Source organism: Charadrius vociferus, unplaced genomic scaffold (assembly GCF_000708025.1).
Source record: "Charadrius vociferus isolate BGI_N301 unplaced genomic scaffold, ASM70802v2 scaffold61, whole genome shotgun sequence".
Taxonomy (NCBI): domain Eukaryota; kingdom Metazoa; phylum Chordata; class Aves; order Charadriiformes; family Charadriidae; genus Charadrius; species Charadrius vociferus.
In genome coordinates, this window is record NW_009646945.1 from 6,072,608 (window position 1) to 6,088,153 (window position 15,546).

General features: G+C 38.6%; 1 protein-coding gene and 1 non-coding gene across 2 annotated transcripts in view; one reads left to right on the forward strand and one right to left on the reverse strand.

Annotated features, from left to right (window-relative positions):
• The first annotated feature begins 2,117 nt into the window (after window positions 1–2,117).
• TRNAN-GUU lies at window positions 2,118–2,191 on the forward strand. The gene has a single exon. It is a non-coding gene; the product is annotated as a tRNA-Asn (tRNA).
• A 4,563-nt stretch (window positions 2,192–6,754) lies between these two features.
• Window positions 6,755–15,546, reverse strand: part of RAB18 (RAB18, member RAS oncogene family) — a 19,506-nt gene continuing 10,714 nt past the window's right edge. Inside the window, exons 4-8 of the mRNA XM_009895118.1 lie at window positions 13,713–13,774; window positions 11,600–11,672; window positions 9,676–9,794; window positions 9,532–9,598; window positions 6,755–8,025 (exon numbers count right to left, since the gene is read on the reverse strand). Of these exons, the coding sequence (XP_009893420.1) occupies window positions 7,847–8,025; window positions 9,532–9,598; window positions 9,676–9,794; window positions 11,600–11,672; window positions 13,713–13,774 (500 nt within the window). The 3' untranslated portion in view covers window positions 6,755–7,846. The remainder of the gene's footprint in view (window positions 8,026–9,531; window positions 9,599–9,675; window positions 9,795–11,599; window positions 11,673–13,712; window positions 13,775–15,546) is intronic.

The window sequence follows — 15,546 nt, forward strand, 5'->3', positions numbered from 1 at the left end:
GCAAGATCAGACAGTTCAAACCTCGCAGCCAGAGTGGGTCCATTCCCAAATGCACTCCCTGTGGCATCAAACCAGACAAGACCCAGAAATCGGGCTGCTTCCCGGAGGACTACATTCAACTATTGAGCTCTGCGTTGCTTCAGCCAGACCCCCCACATTTGTGCCACACTAACGGTCCACTGATGCTTTTCACACCCTTACTCATTCACCATCTTTCTACCTGGATTGCTGTGCATGTAGAGGGAGGCACAGGCATTCAGACCTGACACAAAAGGATACTGTTTTATCTTCCAGCTCTCACCAAGAAACAGCAATATGCTGCAATAATTGCATTATTGCAGCCATTTCACAGACCTGAAAAAGGACCTCTGTGCCTCAACACTTGTCTCTTCCAACTAGGTCTGCTAATTTAGTAAGTCTTCTCTCTCCTACAAAGCTTTGACTCAAACACTGGAAGTTACAGAAAAGCCTGTATGAGTAATGCCTGCGGTCTTGAAAACCAATGATTTGTTAATTCAAACATAATTGCCAAAGCTTGAACGCTGTTAGTGCTCCAACAGATTATGTTGGAAACTGGCCGAGAGACCATTATTAAGACTTCACTAAAAAATATAAGGTCCTGTACTGAGTGAGTTTGGCTCTGCAACTGTCTGGACTCCTCCATATGTTCCCTATGGGTACATCTGAACTCTGTCACCTATGAGGACCTTTTAGCTCCCAGGGCCATACAGATCAGTTGATGAAACCTGGATCCGTACCTTTGCCTCATTCCAGGGATCCTGGCAGAAGGACACCAGTGGGTGCAAGCCAGACAGGAGCCCAGTACCCTCCCCATTAGCTCCTCATGGGAGCAGCCAGTGGAGCACAGCGTGCACCATGGGACAGACCTGCTCCACTGCTTTGAAGCATGTGGTGTAGACTCCTTTGTAGTACAGCTTAAAACACTGGAGGAAGGTAAAGGAAGCTGCTCTCCATCAAGCTCCGTAGTAGGAGAGGTTATCTGCTCCAACTTGGAGAGGAGAAAATTGCTCCAACTCTTTCTAAAACAATTACCCACGCATCTTCCTGTGCTTATGCAGCTCAGTTACAGAAGGACTTCCCCAACAACATTGTCAGCAGCACTCCAAAGCACAACTTTGTGGAGATTAAGCTTCTGAATTGCTTTTAAAAGTTCAACATGCTTCGAGCCAACATTTTGCTGTACTTGCTTTACCAAACAAACAACAAAAGAAGGCTAAGATGTTAGAAGACAGTTTCCTTCTGTCGGGAAACCAGACATAACCAGGTACAGATTCACTAGCTGAATAGAACTCAGCTCCTCTTGTGTTTCTCAGTATTTCTCTTATATTTACTCTTTGGTTTCCATTAATACACAAGGGGCATACAGAGCGACAGGCTCCACCTTTTCCTGACTTGTGAAGGACAGTGAAAAAATATATATGCCCGCTACAAACTGACACTATCGGTGCTATCTCTGAGGCAGTACACCTCTGAAACTTCAAAGAATAAAATCACAAGTTTCACCATGAAATATTTACTGTTCATTAAGACCTGCCCTAGAGGGGCAGCATCTCCAGCCCCTAGTTCCCAGACACAGTGAGAACCCTGCAGTTGACATCTCAGACCAGGCTCTCAATCCATGTTCTGAAGTTTATCTGTGTTTTGCTTTAATTGCACTAATATTCACAGCCACACAGGTTTTCAGACTTCTTACAGCCGTGCCCATGAGCACAAAAAGCACATGGGTACTGCAGGGCCTTCCTGTAGCTTTGCCTAGAGAAACAGTGCTGTTAATCCAGCTCTGAAGTACTAGTAGGTGGCCCAGCACGACATGGCCCCCAGCCCTCCTCTACTGAGGGAGATAAGTGGCAAGGACCAGCTGCTTCTTCTTCAAATCAAAGGAATCTTCTTTCCCACCCCACAAGAGGTAATAGCATTTCTTCCTCCCCCTCATCTTTTACAGTATTCTTATACAGTAACACACCAGGTTTGTTGCAGCAATGTGCCAGCAGTACTGGTCTGTCACTGTCAACACACACAGCTACCACTATCAGCAGTTATCAAACTTGATCAGGAATTCAGCTATTCTGAAAAAAAAAATAAAATATTCTCCATCAGTCTCTGTGGCGCAATCGGTTAGCGCGTTCGGCTGTTAACTGAAAGGTTGGTGGTTCAAGCCCACCCAGGGACGAGCTCCTTTTTAATGGCAAACAGGAACTTCATGAAGCCAAACAAGAGGAATGGCCAAGTCCTGCCCCTGAAGAACCACCCCAGGCACCAGTAGATGCTAGGGGCCACCCAAGAAAGCAGCTTGGCAGAGGAGGACCCGGGGGTGCTGGTGCACACCAAGTGAAGATGAGCCAGCAACATGTACTTGCAGGCAACAGTCTCCTGGGCTGCATTAAAAGGAGCGTTGCCAGCAGGTCAAGGGAGGCAGTCTTTGCACTCTCCTCAGCACTGGTGAAGCCACACCTGGAGTACTGTGTCCAGTTCTGGGCTACCCCGTACAAGGGAGACATGGACATACCAGAGAGTCCAATGAAGGGCCATGAAGATGAGTAAGGGAATCTCTCCAATGAGGAAAGGCTCAAACTGTTCAGCAGAACCTACTGGTTGCAAAGAAGCAGAGCCAGGCTCTATTCAGTGGCACTCAGCAACAAGACCAGAGGCAATGGGCACAGACTGGAACACAGGAGGTTTCCTCTGAACATCAGGAAACACTTCTTTTACTGTAAGGTTGACTAAGCACAGGAACAGGTTTCCCAAGGAGGTTGTGGAGTCTCCTTCTTTGAAGACATTCAAAAGCTGTCTGGACATAGTGCAGGGCAACCAGCTCTAAGCGTCCTGACTTGTGAAGGGAGGTTGGAGCAGACAACCTCGAGAGGCCCCTTCCAACCTCAACCATTTTGTGACTCAGGATACTGTTTAGGAGAAAAATTTAAGGTAAATCACATCTGCACAGATGTGATCTCTGACCTCTGGCACCCCGAGTACCCAATTAATTTAGAACCTCAGCTTTGATTTCATACCAAGCTCAGGTATTATCAGTATACAAAGTGCAGGTCTTGCTTCCATGGGCATCCTTCCTTCTGTTCTTCTGCATGACACCTGTCCACAGGCTTTGTACCTTTGTCATACCCACTCTGAATTAAAGCAATCCATTACGTTTGAAGCTGAAGTTCAGAGATGATACATAATCTCTAACAATATAAAATATTAATATAATACATTATATTTCTACATTACCGTAGCTATTTTAATAAAGCATATTAATTTAAAAATCTTACGAATTATATTAAATAGCCTGTTTATTATATGGCATATTATATAATAATTATATTAAAGTGTGTTTATAAGTTATATTAAATAGCCTGTTTATATGACATAAAATAATTATATTGTGGATATAATGTATTCTACATTAAATATATTACATACTATTTAAACTGCCTTCACAGTTGCTACTGCTCTTCCCTGAGCCCCAGTCTACAGCTTTGCTCCTAATCCTAAGTAGTAAGTAAGTAGCTCCAGATGTAGCTACGCTGAAGAACAAGATTTACGCTGTCATGAATATCTTGATAGCCACACTTCTCAGATCAGGAAGTCCAGCCTGACAAGCATTAAGAACCAGGATCCAATGAGAAGACTTGTTCCCAGAACCAAGTACATCCAGAGCTGATCATGCATAGAAAACACAAGAAAAGTTTCCTTCCAACTGTAATTTGACACCTTTTATTTTAAGCCTCCTTCTGGTTTTTTTGGATCTTCTAAAATAAAGAACTAGAACCCAAGAGCTCTAGAACTTCACTATGAATTTTGCTATCATTGTACGTAAAATGTGCACAGATGCTACAGAAACTAGTAGCGTGAGAAAAAAACCCACCCAACTTTAGTAGTTAATCACCATGACTATTTTAACTCCAACAGAGAAGATCAGATGTTACTCAGGCACAAGGACAAAACTTACTCTTGCATAAAAATCAGCCACAGAATGTAAGGACGCAGTAATTTGGAAACACACCTTCACAGTTCTTTACCTGTATAACCCTTCATCAATTTTTAATTAAGGTGCCACAGGTACTCAAGAGCAAGGTATGTGGAAACCTTACAAAACTGGAAAGTTTTAATGGACAGCTGCTTCTCTTTTTTCCCCAAAAGCTAATGCTGTTGGACAGTGACCAGGAAAAACACCTTATGTTTTGCCCTTGAAGGCTCAACTAGCTCTGAAAACCATGCAATGACTTGTCTGGCAACATGAAAAAGCCCTGCTCATACTAATGTTGCTTCTTGACACCTTCCTGAAGGACAGCAAGTCACTGAAAACTACTACAGAAGCTTTGAGCAAGATAGCAAATAGGGGCTGGATGCAGCACCTTGAACATTTCTATCAATCCTCCAGTAGCTAAACAGCAGTATCTTATGCTGATCACAACGCAGGCTGCCCAAGTTTTCCAAGTGTTTGAAAAAATGCATCCAGTTCAGCCTCAAAACACAGAACTATTATACTAAACTATAAGGCATGATTAGAAGGATTACTGCAGTTCACTAGATATCCTTCCAGTTACTGGCAAACAAGGGAACTAACAAAATGAAGCACACAGAGTGGTCCCCACTGTGGTATGTGATGGCAGCGAGACCACTGTTTCCTGAAGTTCTGCCAAGGTTGATGAGACAGTCATTGGTTTGGGGACTTACTGAACTCACGTTTTCATTTTGCTAAGACTTACTTTGAGCCAGCTGTTGATCTCATTATTACAGTAGGAGAACAGGAAAAGTGATGCTGTATTTTGGATAAAAGCCCTACTAGCAATAAAAAAAAAAAAAGGCATCTTGAAATCTCCACCACATACCTGTCCCACCTCCTTTTTTTAGAACAGTGGAAGAAGAAATCCAAGAGAAAACCATAACAACATTTAGTAGTATTCTCAAACTGTAACTTCAAGAAGATCCACCTGCTGTGCCATATTCTTCCAGGCTCGTGTCAATGCTACAGAAAAACTGCCATCCAGAAGTACAACCACTAGTCATTATTTTTAATATTGACTAGAGAGTAAATAAACTGGAAACAACTTCAGTTTTAACTGTCTTTCATGACCATGTAAGATTTCTCAGTTCTCTCATTCTCGTTTAGTATTTCCTTATAAAATTATCTGCCATGGAAACAGACACATTCTCATTACTCGATGAAGAACAAACAATAGCTACCCCCATTAGCCCTCAGCTACCTACTGAAGAAGACTGAAGGATCTCTTGTGCACAGTTCTCCATCTGCAATACCCAATATTCCACAAAGACACAGGCTTAAATCAGTATTAAGCAGAGGTTATGATAGAGCCTGCAATAGTTTCGGATATGCTTGCATGACAGCTAAAATAGTGAAAGCACACTTGGAGAGAATGGCAATACAATTCTGACCTGCAAAGAGGGAAAACAACTTTGAAAGTATGGGAGCTGTCTTAATTGAAAGATGGCAGCTTCCCTCTGCCCTTGCCAAAAAAAAAAAAAAAAAAAACCAAACCAAAACCATAGCAGAGTAGGAGTAATTGATGCTAGATTTGCTCTAACAAATACTGGAAGCACAGGGACCCACCCCTCTAGTACACAGCTTCTTGACTGAGCAAGGAAGAAAGGAGGTGAGACTCTAGGAAAACCCACTCTTCAGGGACATAATCATACATGCTTAAAAGATGAAGAGAAAAAAAAAAATCTAGTTGTAAGTCAATTTGAAAACATCTGCTTTTAAAAAAAAAAATACAGCTGTCTAACTACTCTCTGTCTCACTAAATACACTGTTTCAGAATACTCTGACCTCAGAAAAATTTTGCAGGGAAGGAGGGAGCAAATGACGATTCTTTTGCAGAACAATACCCACTATTCAGAGTACCCTGCAGTTCCTTCCTTTGACAAGAGCTGTCAGAGGCAGAACAAAAGATGAATCCAGGTCCTGTGATAAAAGGACCTTTTGTGAGAAACTGAAAATTAAGTCTCTTCTCAATGTAAGGATGCACCTAGACTAGGAGGAAAATAGGTATGGAAATACCTATACAGGTATCTGCCAGCATTATCATACTTGCCCAATATTACTCAAATACTAAAATAATTAAGTTGTTCAGAGTTTTAATGCTCCTACTAGTTTCCTCTACTGCTAGACTACAAAAACCAGAAATCCTTTGACCTCAATGCTAATGAACAAGATTTGCTGAGCTCACATACTCTGCATGAAACAGTTATCCAAATCTAGTATTTTAATACAATATGTATGTATATTTAATATTGTATTTACATATTTAAACTATCCTACTACATTAACAATACTACAGATACAATATTTTGTAAAAACAACTAGCATGATTAAGTCTTCAAATTTCAGTATTGCTTTCTAGCAAGTGTAAAACAGAATAGAAAACAAAGTTTCTGCATGAAGAATAAAGTGTATTTTAACAGAAGCAGCCAAGACCTGCTGCAAAATACAGATCATGTATGCTGACATTTACACAAAACCTTGCAGTAATAAAAGGTACTGTCATTCACTTTATTTACAAGAAACTGCCCAATGGTTCAGTTACGGATTGCACTACAGTGATTATTAAAAAAAAAAAACCAAAAAACAAAAAAACAAACAAACCACAACACAGCATCCTTGTCTCATCCTTCAGAAATCAGAAATAATTTGTCTGTAAGAAGTAACCTTGTTTAAACTGTATGTGCTAGAAAATATACAACTCTACAATAGGAAGAGGTTAGAAAAGTTGAATACTGTGGAAAAAAAATTTATTAGTCTATACAAGTTTTCTGAAACAAACCATTGGCTTTGATACAGTAAATTCAAGTGAATACTCATTGCAATAGTATTTTTCCGTACAGAGATCAAGAGGCCCTATGGCTTCCCATTTAGTGTCTGTGACAGGAAGTTTTATTTCTGAACAAGTAGCCGCACAAAGCAGACATGTGATAGAGATCTTCACAGCCACAGTGAGCTACAGTTTGAGATAAAGTTATATTACAAACATTTAGGAAAATTAGGCATCCATACTGAAGTGTGGCAAATCGATTCACAACGAAAGAACAAAGATGTCACTCAGACCCCTTGCCCAAAATGAAGACTTTCTACAGCAAGTCTAGAGTAGACCACATCATAAAAACCTAGAGTGCAAGAGTACCACAAATTTAGTATATAAATATCACAGGATTAAAACTCCAGTTAAGCCATCAACTGAAGTGATGATTAAAAAGAAAAAAGGGTGTCCCTCAGCTTAGCAAAGGAAGCTTTCAAAGCATCTCTTCAAGAAGGTGCTGATACCAGCTATGGCCTGTGCCAATTTGTATTTTAGACAGCTCTGCTGAAAGACAAAAATTTAGCAGATTTGTCTAAGAACTGTATAATCTTGCTGTTTTTAATACCATAAAAAAGCATTTACTAGAAGAGATGAAATGTAACATTTATAGCTCACACTGTTTTCAAGATCTGTGCACACTATATAGTTCTATAATTGCAAGAGTATTTAAAAAATAAGACAAAGCAGACAATGCAGTAATGTTTCTGTTAGATGAATTTGTTTAGAGTAGTTACTTGATGAATGAATACAGTCATAAAATTTTTAGTGCATTTGTTCTTGCACATTATTAATGCTACTTATAAAAACCTGAAGATTGCAAATTGGGCATGCTTACCATAACATTTTCAAACTGGGAAAGCTGCAGAACATTTTTCCTACAAGTGTTCACTGCCATGATACAAAACAAGTATGTGCAAACTGCAAGGTCCCTAAAAATAGCATTTAATGAATTTATGTACAGAAAGATGTCACTATCTGTTTAAATATGCAAAGAATAAGCTTCCCAAAGTTTATAACATAGAACAATATCCACCACATGCTCCTCCTCCTCCATATCCTTCTTCCTTGTTTGATAACTTTACACCTCTGTTTTGGCTCTCACTCTCCCACAGTCCAGGAGTCTGAATGATTTTTTCAACAAGTTCTTCAAAGGCACACTGTACACCATCGCATGTTTTCGCACTTGCCTCTGGAGAAGGGACACAAGAAGTCAAGTGTTAGCATAGCTTACAGTAACTTGTTTAGTTACTTCTCTTTCAGTTAGATCTCAACCTACAACCTAGACTTACAACTTCTACAAAATATTCTGTAACAATGTAGCAGTGCCAAAATTAGTAGGTATGCAGATTTCTGTCACCACATTAGGCAGTACTTCAAAAGACTCTTAATAGAAGACCAGCTGAGTTGAATGTCACTATAATATATGGAGATGGCTACAGCTTAGCTTTATTTTCCTGTGGAAAGCACTTCAGTAAGAAGAAAGGACAGTTCTACTAACTTAAGATGTCCGATAAACCTGGCTGCTGTTCTGTATTTCAGTTCTGTACATCAGTCAGAACTGCAGTACCACCATACTCTAAGAAGCAAGGATCCATACTGTAGGATTCTGGGTCGGTCTCCATGACAGAACTCGTGATAAAAAGCAGTAAGGGATCTCATTTCTTCTGCAGTTAGCAGAATTCTAGGTAATTTCACTCAGGAGCCTTACTTTGACTAAGCCCCAGAAATCTGTTCACAGGGTATATTATGAGAGCAACAGATACCATCCAAAACTGTTCATTCCCACTAGGGCTTGCCCTATTGTTCTATACAGCCATGCAGCTACTTAGCGCATGTAGCATGCAGATATAGGCATTTAGTTACAGTTTAATTTTCATGTTTCCTTTCATCTTCCATGCACTTAAGAGCTTGTGCCTCAACTTTGAGCTTCTATTTCCGCATCTGACACTAGCCAAAAAGAGACACAGAAAGGTACTAGACAAAGATGTCATCAGTAAGAGATGAGGAATTTAAGTCTAAGTACAAGACATGTCAATGAATTGCTTTGCTACTGGAGTCATCCTGTAAAGTAATCCCTGCTGATCCTTAAATGAAACGTGTAATAAACTTATGCATAAAGAATCACTTCACCACCCACTTTAATTTATCACTACACGGCTCTGCCTACAAGACCCATCTCATTTTGCAGCAAGATGAAACCAATGTATTTGCTCCAGTCATGATTACGTCATTATTCAATCCCACCCACCATTTATAAGTTAATTAAACCTCTTTTTACATCCTAGTTCTAATACAGATTTCTGTCAAGAACCAGCTCTTTCGTTATACTGAAAGCTGGCCACTAGTACCAGTTTTCCCTCTTTCGTTTTGCTTCTGTTATTAATTTAGCAAGTAGGCTGGGAAAAGACATCAGACAAAACCCCAAATCTAAAACAAGTTTTGTCAGACTACAGTAGAGTCTGTATTCCACCCTTAATTGTTATGCGTTTCAGTATACTCATCCACAGTTAGAATAGATATCTGGACATATTTAGGGACAATTTTAAGAAAATGAAAATACCCATTATCCTTGTACACACTGCAGCTGAGAAATACCATTATTGGATTGGATGTATAAAGACTATCAGTCCTACAGAACTGGTACTTTTCATACATAACAAAAACCATAAGATCTCTGCAAATATCTGTAACATACCTATGAACAACATGGAATGTTTTCTTGCAAATTTAAGACCTTCATTTCTGTCAACTTCACGGTTTTCCTATAATAAGACATAGCATTAATATTCATTATTAACAAAATACACCAAATTACTTACTGCGGTTGAATTCAGTTTACCTTATCAATCTTGTTTCCAACTAGCATTTTGACTATGTCATTCCTTGTGCAATATGTTTCCAGTTCATTTAACCAGTTATCCAGCTTGACAAAAGTATCTCTTCTCGTGACATCATAAACTGAAAGATATCAGCAATATTATTTCCACACTATTTTCCCAGGAAATACAGCTTATGTTACAAAAGGATCAAAAATTATGGCTTTCTGAACTAAAACAGAAGGAGGCTCAAGGATTCCAGTTTACTTACTACAAAGACAACAACTGGAAAAAAGCCAAATATCTACCAGCTCAAATAACTGACAATACTAATGCAGAGCAACTCTAAGAATCAGTCATCTACTGTTCTCAGACTAATTTTTGTTGAGACATCCCAGCATACAGGCTAAAGACTATAATTCTCCAAAGAATTCTAGATTTGCAGACCCCTGAAGTAGGATACTTATTAACATCACTACACAAAACATATGCAAAGAGGACGGCATGATCTCCTTTGTTGAGTTAATTATTAGTGATAATTAAGACTTGTATAGCACTGCTGCTATGCTACTGATTTAGCTAAAAAAGTAAAGTGCTCACCAAATCCTCACAAATACCAGTGAACTACTGAATTTTAACCATTTTATATTTCAAACTACTTAGCATTTGTGTAGAATGTAAGTAATAAGCCATTCTAGGAGCAGAAAGGGTAGACAAAAAGCAAACCCTGTTAAACCTAAAAATCCATTACCCAGTGACTATTTAACAGCTACCATTTCAAGCTATGAAAGTATTTTTTCCTTCATTCTCACATCCCACATGCATACAGGCATAAACAGTTGGTTTCAATCAAATCTACAGCTTGGCTTGCATGAACAACCTTACTTTTATGAAGTACTTTAACAAAGAAATAGTCAAGAGAAAATTATTTTTAAAAAATGAGCGCACAAATCTCAACAGCAGAACTTTCTAGCTCCCACACAGTGCTTGCTTACTTTTACAGCTTTCAAAAGTAAGTGGCAGGTTCAGTGCCAGCAACTAAGTGACTTGACAAGACATGCCTTGACAGCATCTTCCTATACCACGAAGATAATGCAACTCAGACTTGTGAAAGAGTACATACAAAACAAAACCTACCAGGAAGTCCCATGACAGAGGTTATTCCAAGTTAATCAATTTAACTAGACACAATAACTTACCAAGAATCTCTCAAGTCACACACAACTTCAAAAAGGATTAAACTTACTTCCCTGCCCTTGCTTTAGTTAGCTCCTCACTTCTAGCTGTGCAGAAGCAGAACTTCAGAACTCAGTTAACAGGTTTCCATATAGAAAAGAAAAGCAAAAGAGACCTCACTGTGAAGTTGCAATTATGCGGTTTGGCCTGGGTTTCTCTCATACAGAATTATGCTTTTAATGCTCCCAGCTAGTCTTTTCTAAGTGATTCTGACTGTCTAACACCCCATCAGTATGGAGACACAAATAGCAAAACATCCCAGCCAGACTCCACAGTGTTTATATTAATTTCATTAGGAAAAAGGAACAGGCAGAAGAAAAAGAGAAAGCTCTATGCATACTGATACAGAAAGAATACACTGAGGAGAATTTATTTTTTTTAACTCTGGGTTTAGTAAGCATAGGCAAAAAACCAAAAAGAAATAAAAGACAAATTCCTGGCAGCGCAGGGACAGCTCCAAGCTATCTCTTCAAACAGCAGTAGCTTTTAATCTCATGCAAAAATCAGTAGCTCTCAGGCCAGTGAGATTAACTACATGAGAAAGAGGTCAGACATCAAATTCAAGATCCTTTAATATATGAGTTGTTCAACACAGATACAGTGGTTTTTAATATCAATTAGGCATTACAGAAAGGTTATATGAGTTTGTGTAATTCCAATGCATGAGAAAACCACAAACTTATTCAAAATAGCATGCAAAGCTATACTTACCTAGGATAACACCTTGTGCACCTCTGTAGTAACTGGGTGTTAATGTTCTGAACCGCTCCTGACCTGCAGTATCCTAAAAAGCCATTCAGAAAGTTCCATTATTCAGAATTTGAGCAGAATCTAGATTAGTTCTTAGTTATTCTGCTTCTAATGAACATACAAAATAAGATTCAAAGTATATTCAACTACCAAATCAACTTAGTTTATACCCTCTCCTACTGTTTCACTGAACATTAACTTTGAGATTTTACATAGTCTGTCCTGGTAAACACCTTTAAACTGTTAAGTGTAGTAAATATCTGGACTACATAGCAATAAAATAGTGATTTCTGCAGAAGCATTTGTTCTGCAGCTAGCACAGCAGCAACCAGCAAGAAAGAAGCATAGCTGCAGTACTAACTAAAATTTTGTAACAAGCATCAAAACCCATGGCAACAAAGCTAGTTCCCTCACTTCAATCGCCTTGGCCCAATTAAATTTGATTCAGTGCCAGGGTAAAAGCATTTAACATGCTATGACAGCGCATAAGCAGAAAAAAGTCAGAGGTTTTCCAGTTTTTAAGTAAAGTTGAATTTACATCCTCAAATTTGAAGTGCCAACGGCTCTGCAAAAACACAAGTATTAGGATGCTGTTTTCTTACCAGAGATTAAGTTACAGCGCACACTCATTGCAGACTTTATGCACAGAAGATTTAATTAACTTCAACCGAGTTATCCCAGGTTAGAAGCGACACATGAAACACTGTGGATTCAAAATGGTTCCCTGCCAAAGAACCTGAGTCACTGAACTGGACTTCCAACGTTCTACAAGTCACTCAGTCAATCCCACACATCTCAAACTGGTTTTGTGTCATGATACACCTTTACAAGCTTTTCTTTTTCAGTTTACCTCAGAATTCTTTCTTCGTATTCACCAGTATGAAAGAAGATAAACCCTAAGTTAGTCCTATGTAATATTTTCCATCCCATGATCACTTATCATCCTGCTATCAGTCTGGTTTTCCTCCTGTATGTCTATTTGTCTGTCAAGTTGTTGCAGTTATTGTCCTTGTCAAACGCACTTATTTTAGTCATGATTATTATTGTCACACTAAGAAATAAGTCCTGTTTGTTAGTCAAGATATGAAACATCGTCAAAGCAACGGAAGTATTGCAATATACATTTCATGTTCCACTACTACTGCCAAGGAAGTAAAGGTCAGGTATCTTGCTTATATGAGAAACAAGGTTTTATTCTTGCTTGCTACAAGAACTCACAACTGAGTCTGAATATTTAAAAGGTGCTTCAAGTCACGCAAGTGTGGAGGCTGGTTTACAGAAAGGAGACAGTTTAAAAAAAAATCTTGGAAGTCCTTTTTCTTTCTTCACTTGTCATGAATTTAGATGTTCTACTTTTAACTAGAGTAGATGTTGAACACTCTAAGGCTAAGATTACAAATACCGCCTCTCCCCCTCTTTCAGCTGCATCTGCTGCACGTAACACTGACCTCAAGCCTATAAAAGTCTTTGTATGAGGGCTATGAAGTTTTTAGGCTAAAAATTCTTTTGACAGGTAACATTTGAGCATAAATCAAGCACACAACAGTAATTCTTAACCCATTAATATGCTACTAAATTTTGCCTAAAACGTTTAGGTTAAGAAGTGCACACTTTTAAAACCTGTCAAGTACAGACAAGAACGATGTACACTGGGCAGTCTCAGAGTAGTGAGGGCTAACTTTTTTGAAGTTAAACAACTCTAAGTTGTTAAGTTAAACTCATTTTAAAAAAAAAAAATAAGTCAAGCTAGGAATGACCACATTCACTGTTTTAAATAGTCCGATTCAGTACCATTTTATTCCTCCTCTTCTCTACTCCTATCCCAACCAGACCTGGAATCCGTGCTGCAGAAGCAGCTCATAGGCAACAGAACTGCCCCGTTAGACAGTTGTCTCACAGTTCATTCCACCGTCTGAATGGTTCAGTATTAACCTCCCACTCATCCAAATTACCTCCTATTAAATAGAAAAGTATTCTACACAAACTGTATATTTACAAGCTAAGTCTTTGGCTAATACAAGCCATCACTATTCCAAAAGTAAAGCAATACATTAAGAACTTAGGAGAGACTTACCCATATTGCCAGTTTAGCTTTGTTTCCATCAACTGAAATAGTTTTCACCTTGAAGTCCACACCTAGAGGAAGAAAAGTATTTTAGTTCTTCAAACATACTACAGCTATTTTTGAAAGACAAAGTAAAGAGAAAAGGAAAAAAAAATTGAAGCTCAGAAAACAAGTTGTGTTTTGACAGGAGCAGGAAGAGTAAGTTTCATTGGCTATTTATGAACCTTGCTCAAAACTCAAGGTTTTGTTGCCGACAGGCTTTTGCAACAGCCTAAGGGCCTTTTAAGTCATGGACTAAAATATTTTATGGAATAAGGCAAATACTACATTTCCTGTATTAAAGCACATACTCTAGGACAAATATTCAAGTTTGCAATTCAAATGGATTAACTTTCTATTCATTACTCATACATGTGTTCTCCTTAAGTATGTCCGCGGTCTTGAGGAACATCACACTTTCAAAATAAAGAAGGAAGCTGCATAAAGTAGCTATTTGCTCCGTTTCCCTATCTCAAACAATCTGGCCAAGTCCCATCAAGGCGATAGTGCGGAGGTAAACCGATTATATAGATAGAGACTCATCTACTACATGATTGCTATCCTGTGAGAAGTAATGTTAGATGACTAATTCCTCTAACAAACATGTCAAATAAGCTTTGGATGATTTGAAAACTCAGTGTATCTCTTACAGGGATTCCAGCAACATCAAGAACTCACCAATACTACACTTAGTGACCAAGAAAAAACAGACAACATGCTGTTGACAAGTGATCTACCTCAACATCTGACAACTGCCCCCTCTCTCTTTTTTTTTTTTTTTTTTTTAAATACACAGGAACTATCAGCCTATCACTTGTCCAAGGACAAGCTGCACAAAACTCAAGCCAAGGAAGACAAGATGTTAAGGACACTGCAAATGTAAAGGATATATCAACACACATCAGTTTAAAAGGCCGAGTACGGTTATGACCCCTTTTGCTGTAATTTAATCCTTAGGTTACCAATAGGAAGTAACTGAAAGTATGTTTCAATTATTTTGGAGTGGCTCACTCCCCACCAGACAGCAGCCCTGAAACAAAGTAGTAGTGTGGAAAGTTGTTCATATAAACTATCAAGTGTAACAGCAAACTTTCTGCACTTCAACTTAAAATGGTAGTCATCATACTTGCTACAAGAATAAGAATTTCTGTTTTAACTATTCTAACACAAAATGTTTAAGTAGGACCTCACAGTAAGTGTGCTGCACTTAGATTCCCAAGACCACACAGATTACAAACAAGTGCAAACAGCTGCAAAAATACATATAGGTATATAGGATGCTTAAGAAACAGCACATGGCAAGCAGATTGAAAACTTCACAGCAACGGAGGTTTAAAAGAGCTTTATTTAAAAATAATACACAAAATCTTTATTCCGCTGTTTCACAGCTTCAGCTCACTACTGTTCCCTGAAGTGTCAAGTAATTTTCGGACTACATTCTGCACTGGAGGAAACCCATACTCTTATTTCAAGCAAATTTTGCCAAAGTACATTAACTTTTGCAGTAACTGAACAGAGCTCCATTTTTTCAGGGACTAAGACTATTAGTCCCTAACTTAGCAGCAATACAACACTCCATCCCATGCACAAGGACGGTACATTATTCCAGACTTATATTTACAGAAAAGAACAGTAACTATTAACTTTGTTTTAAACACCAGTTCTTAGAACATTACCTAGCTCACAGAAGACTGCTATGCTAGCAAGTTGACTCAAATTGATCCTAAAGAACATCCTGTCCTGCCAATTTTTCAGCACTCAGCACTAACTTTTAGACTAATAGAATCTCCTCTTCCACTCTAAT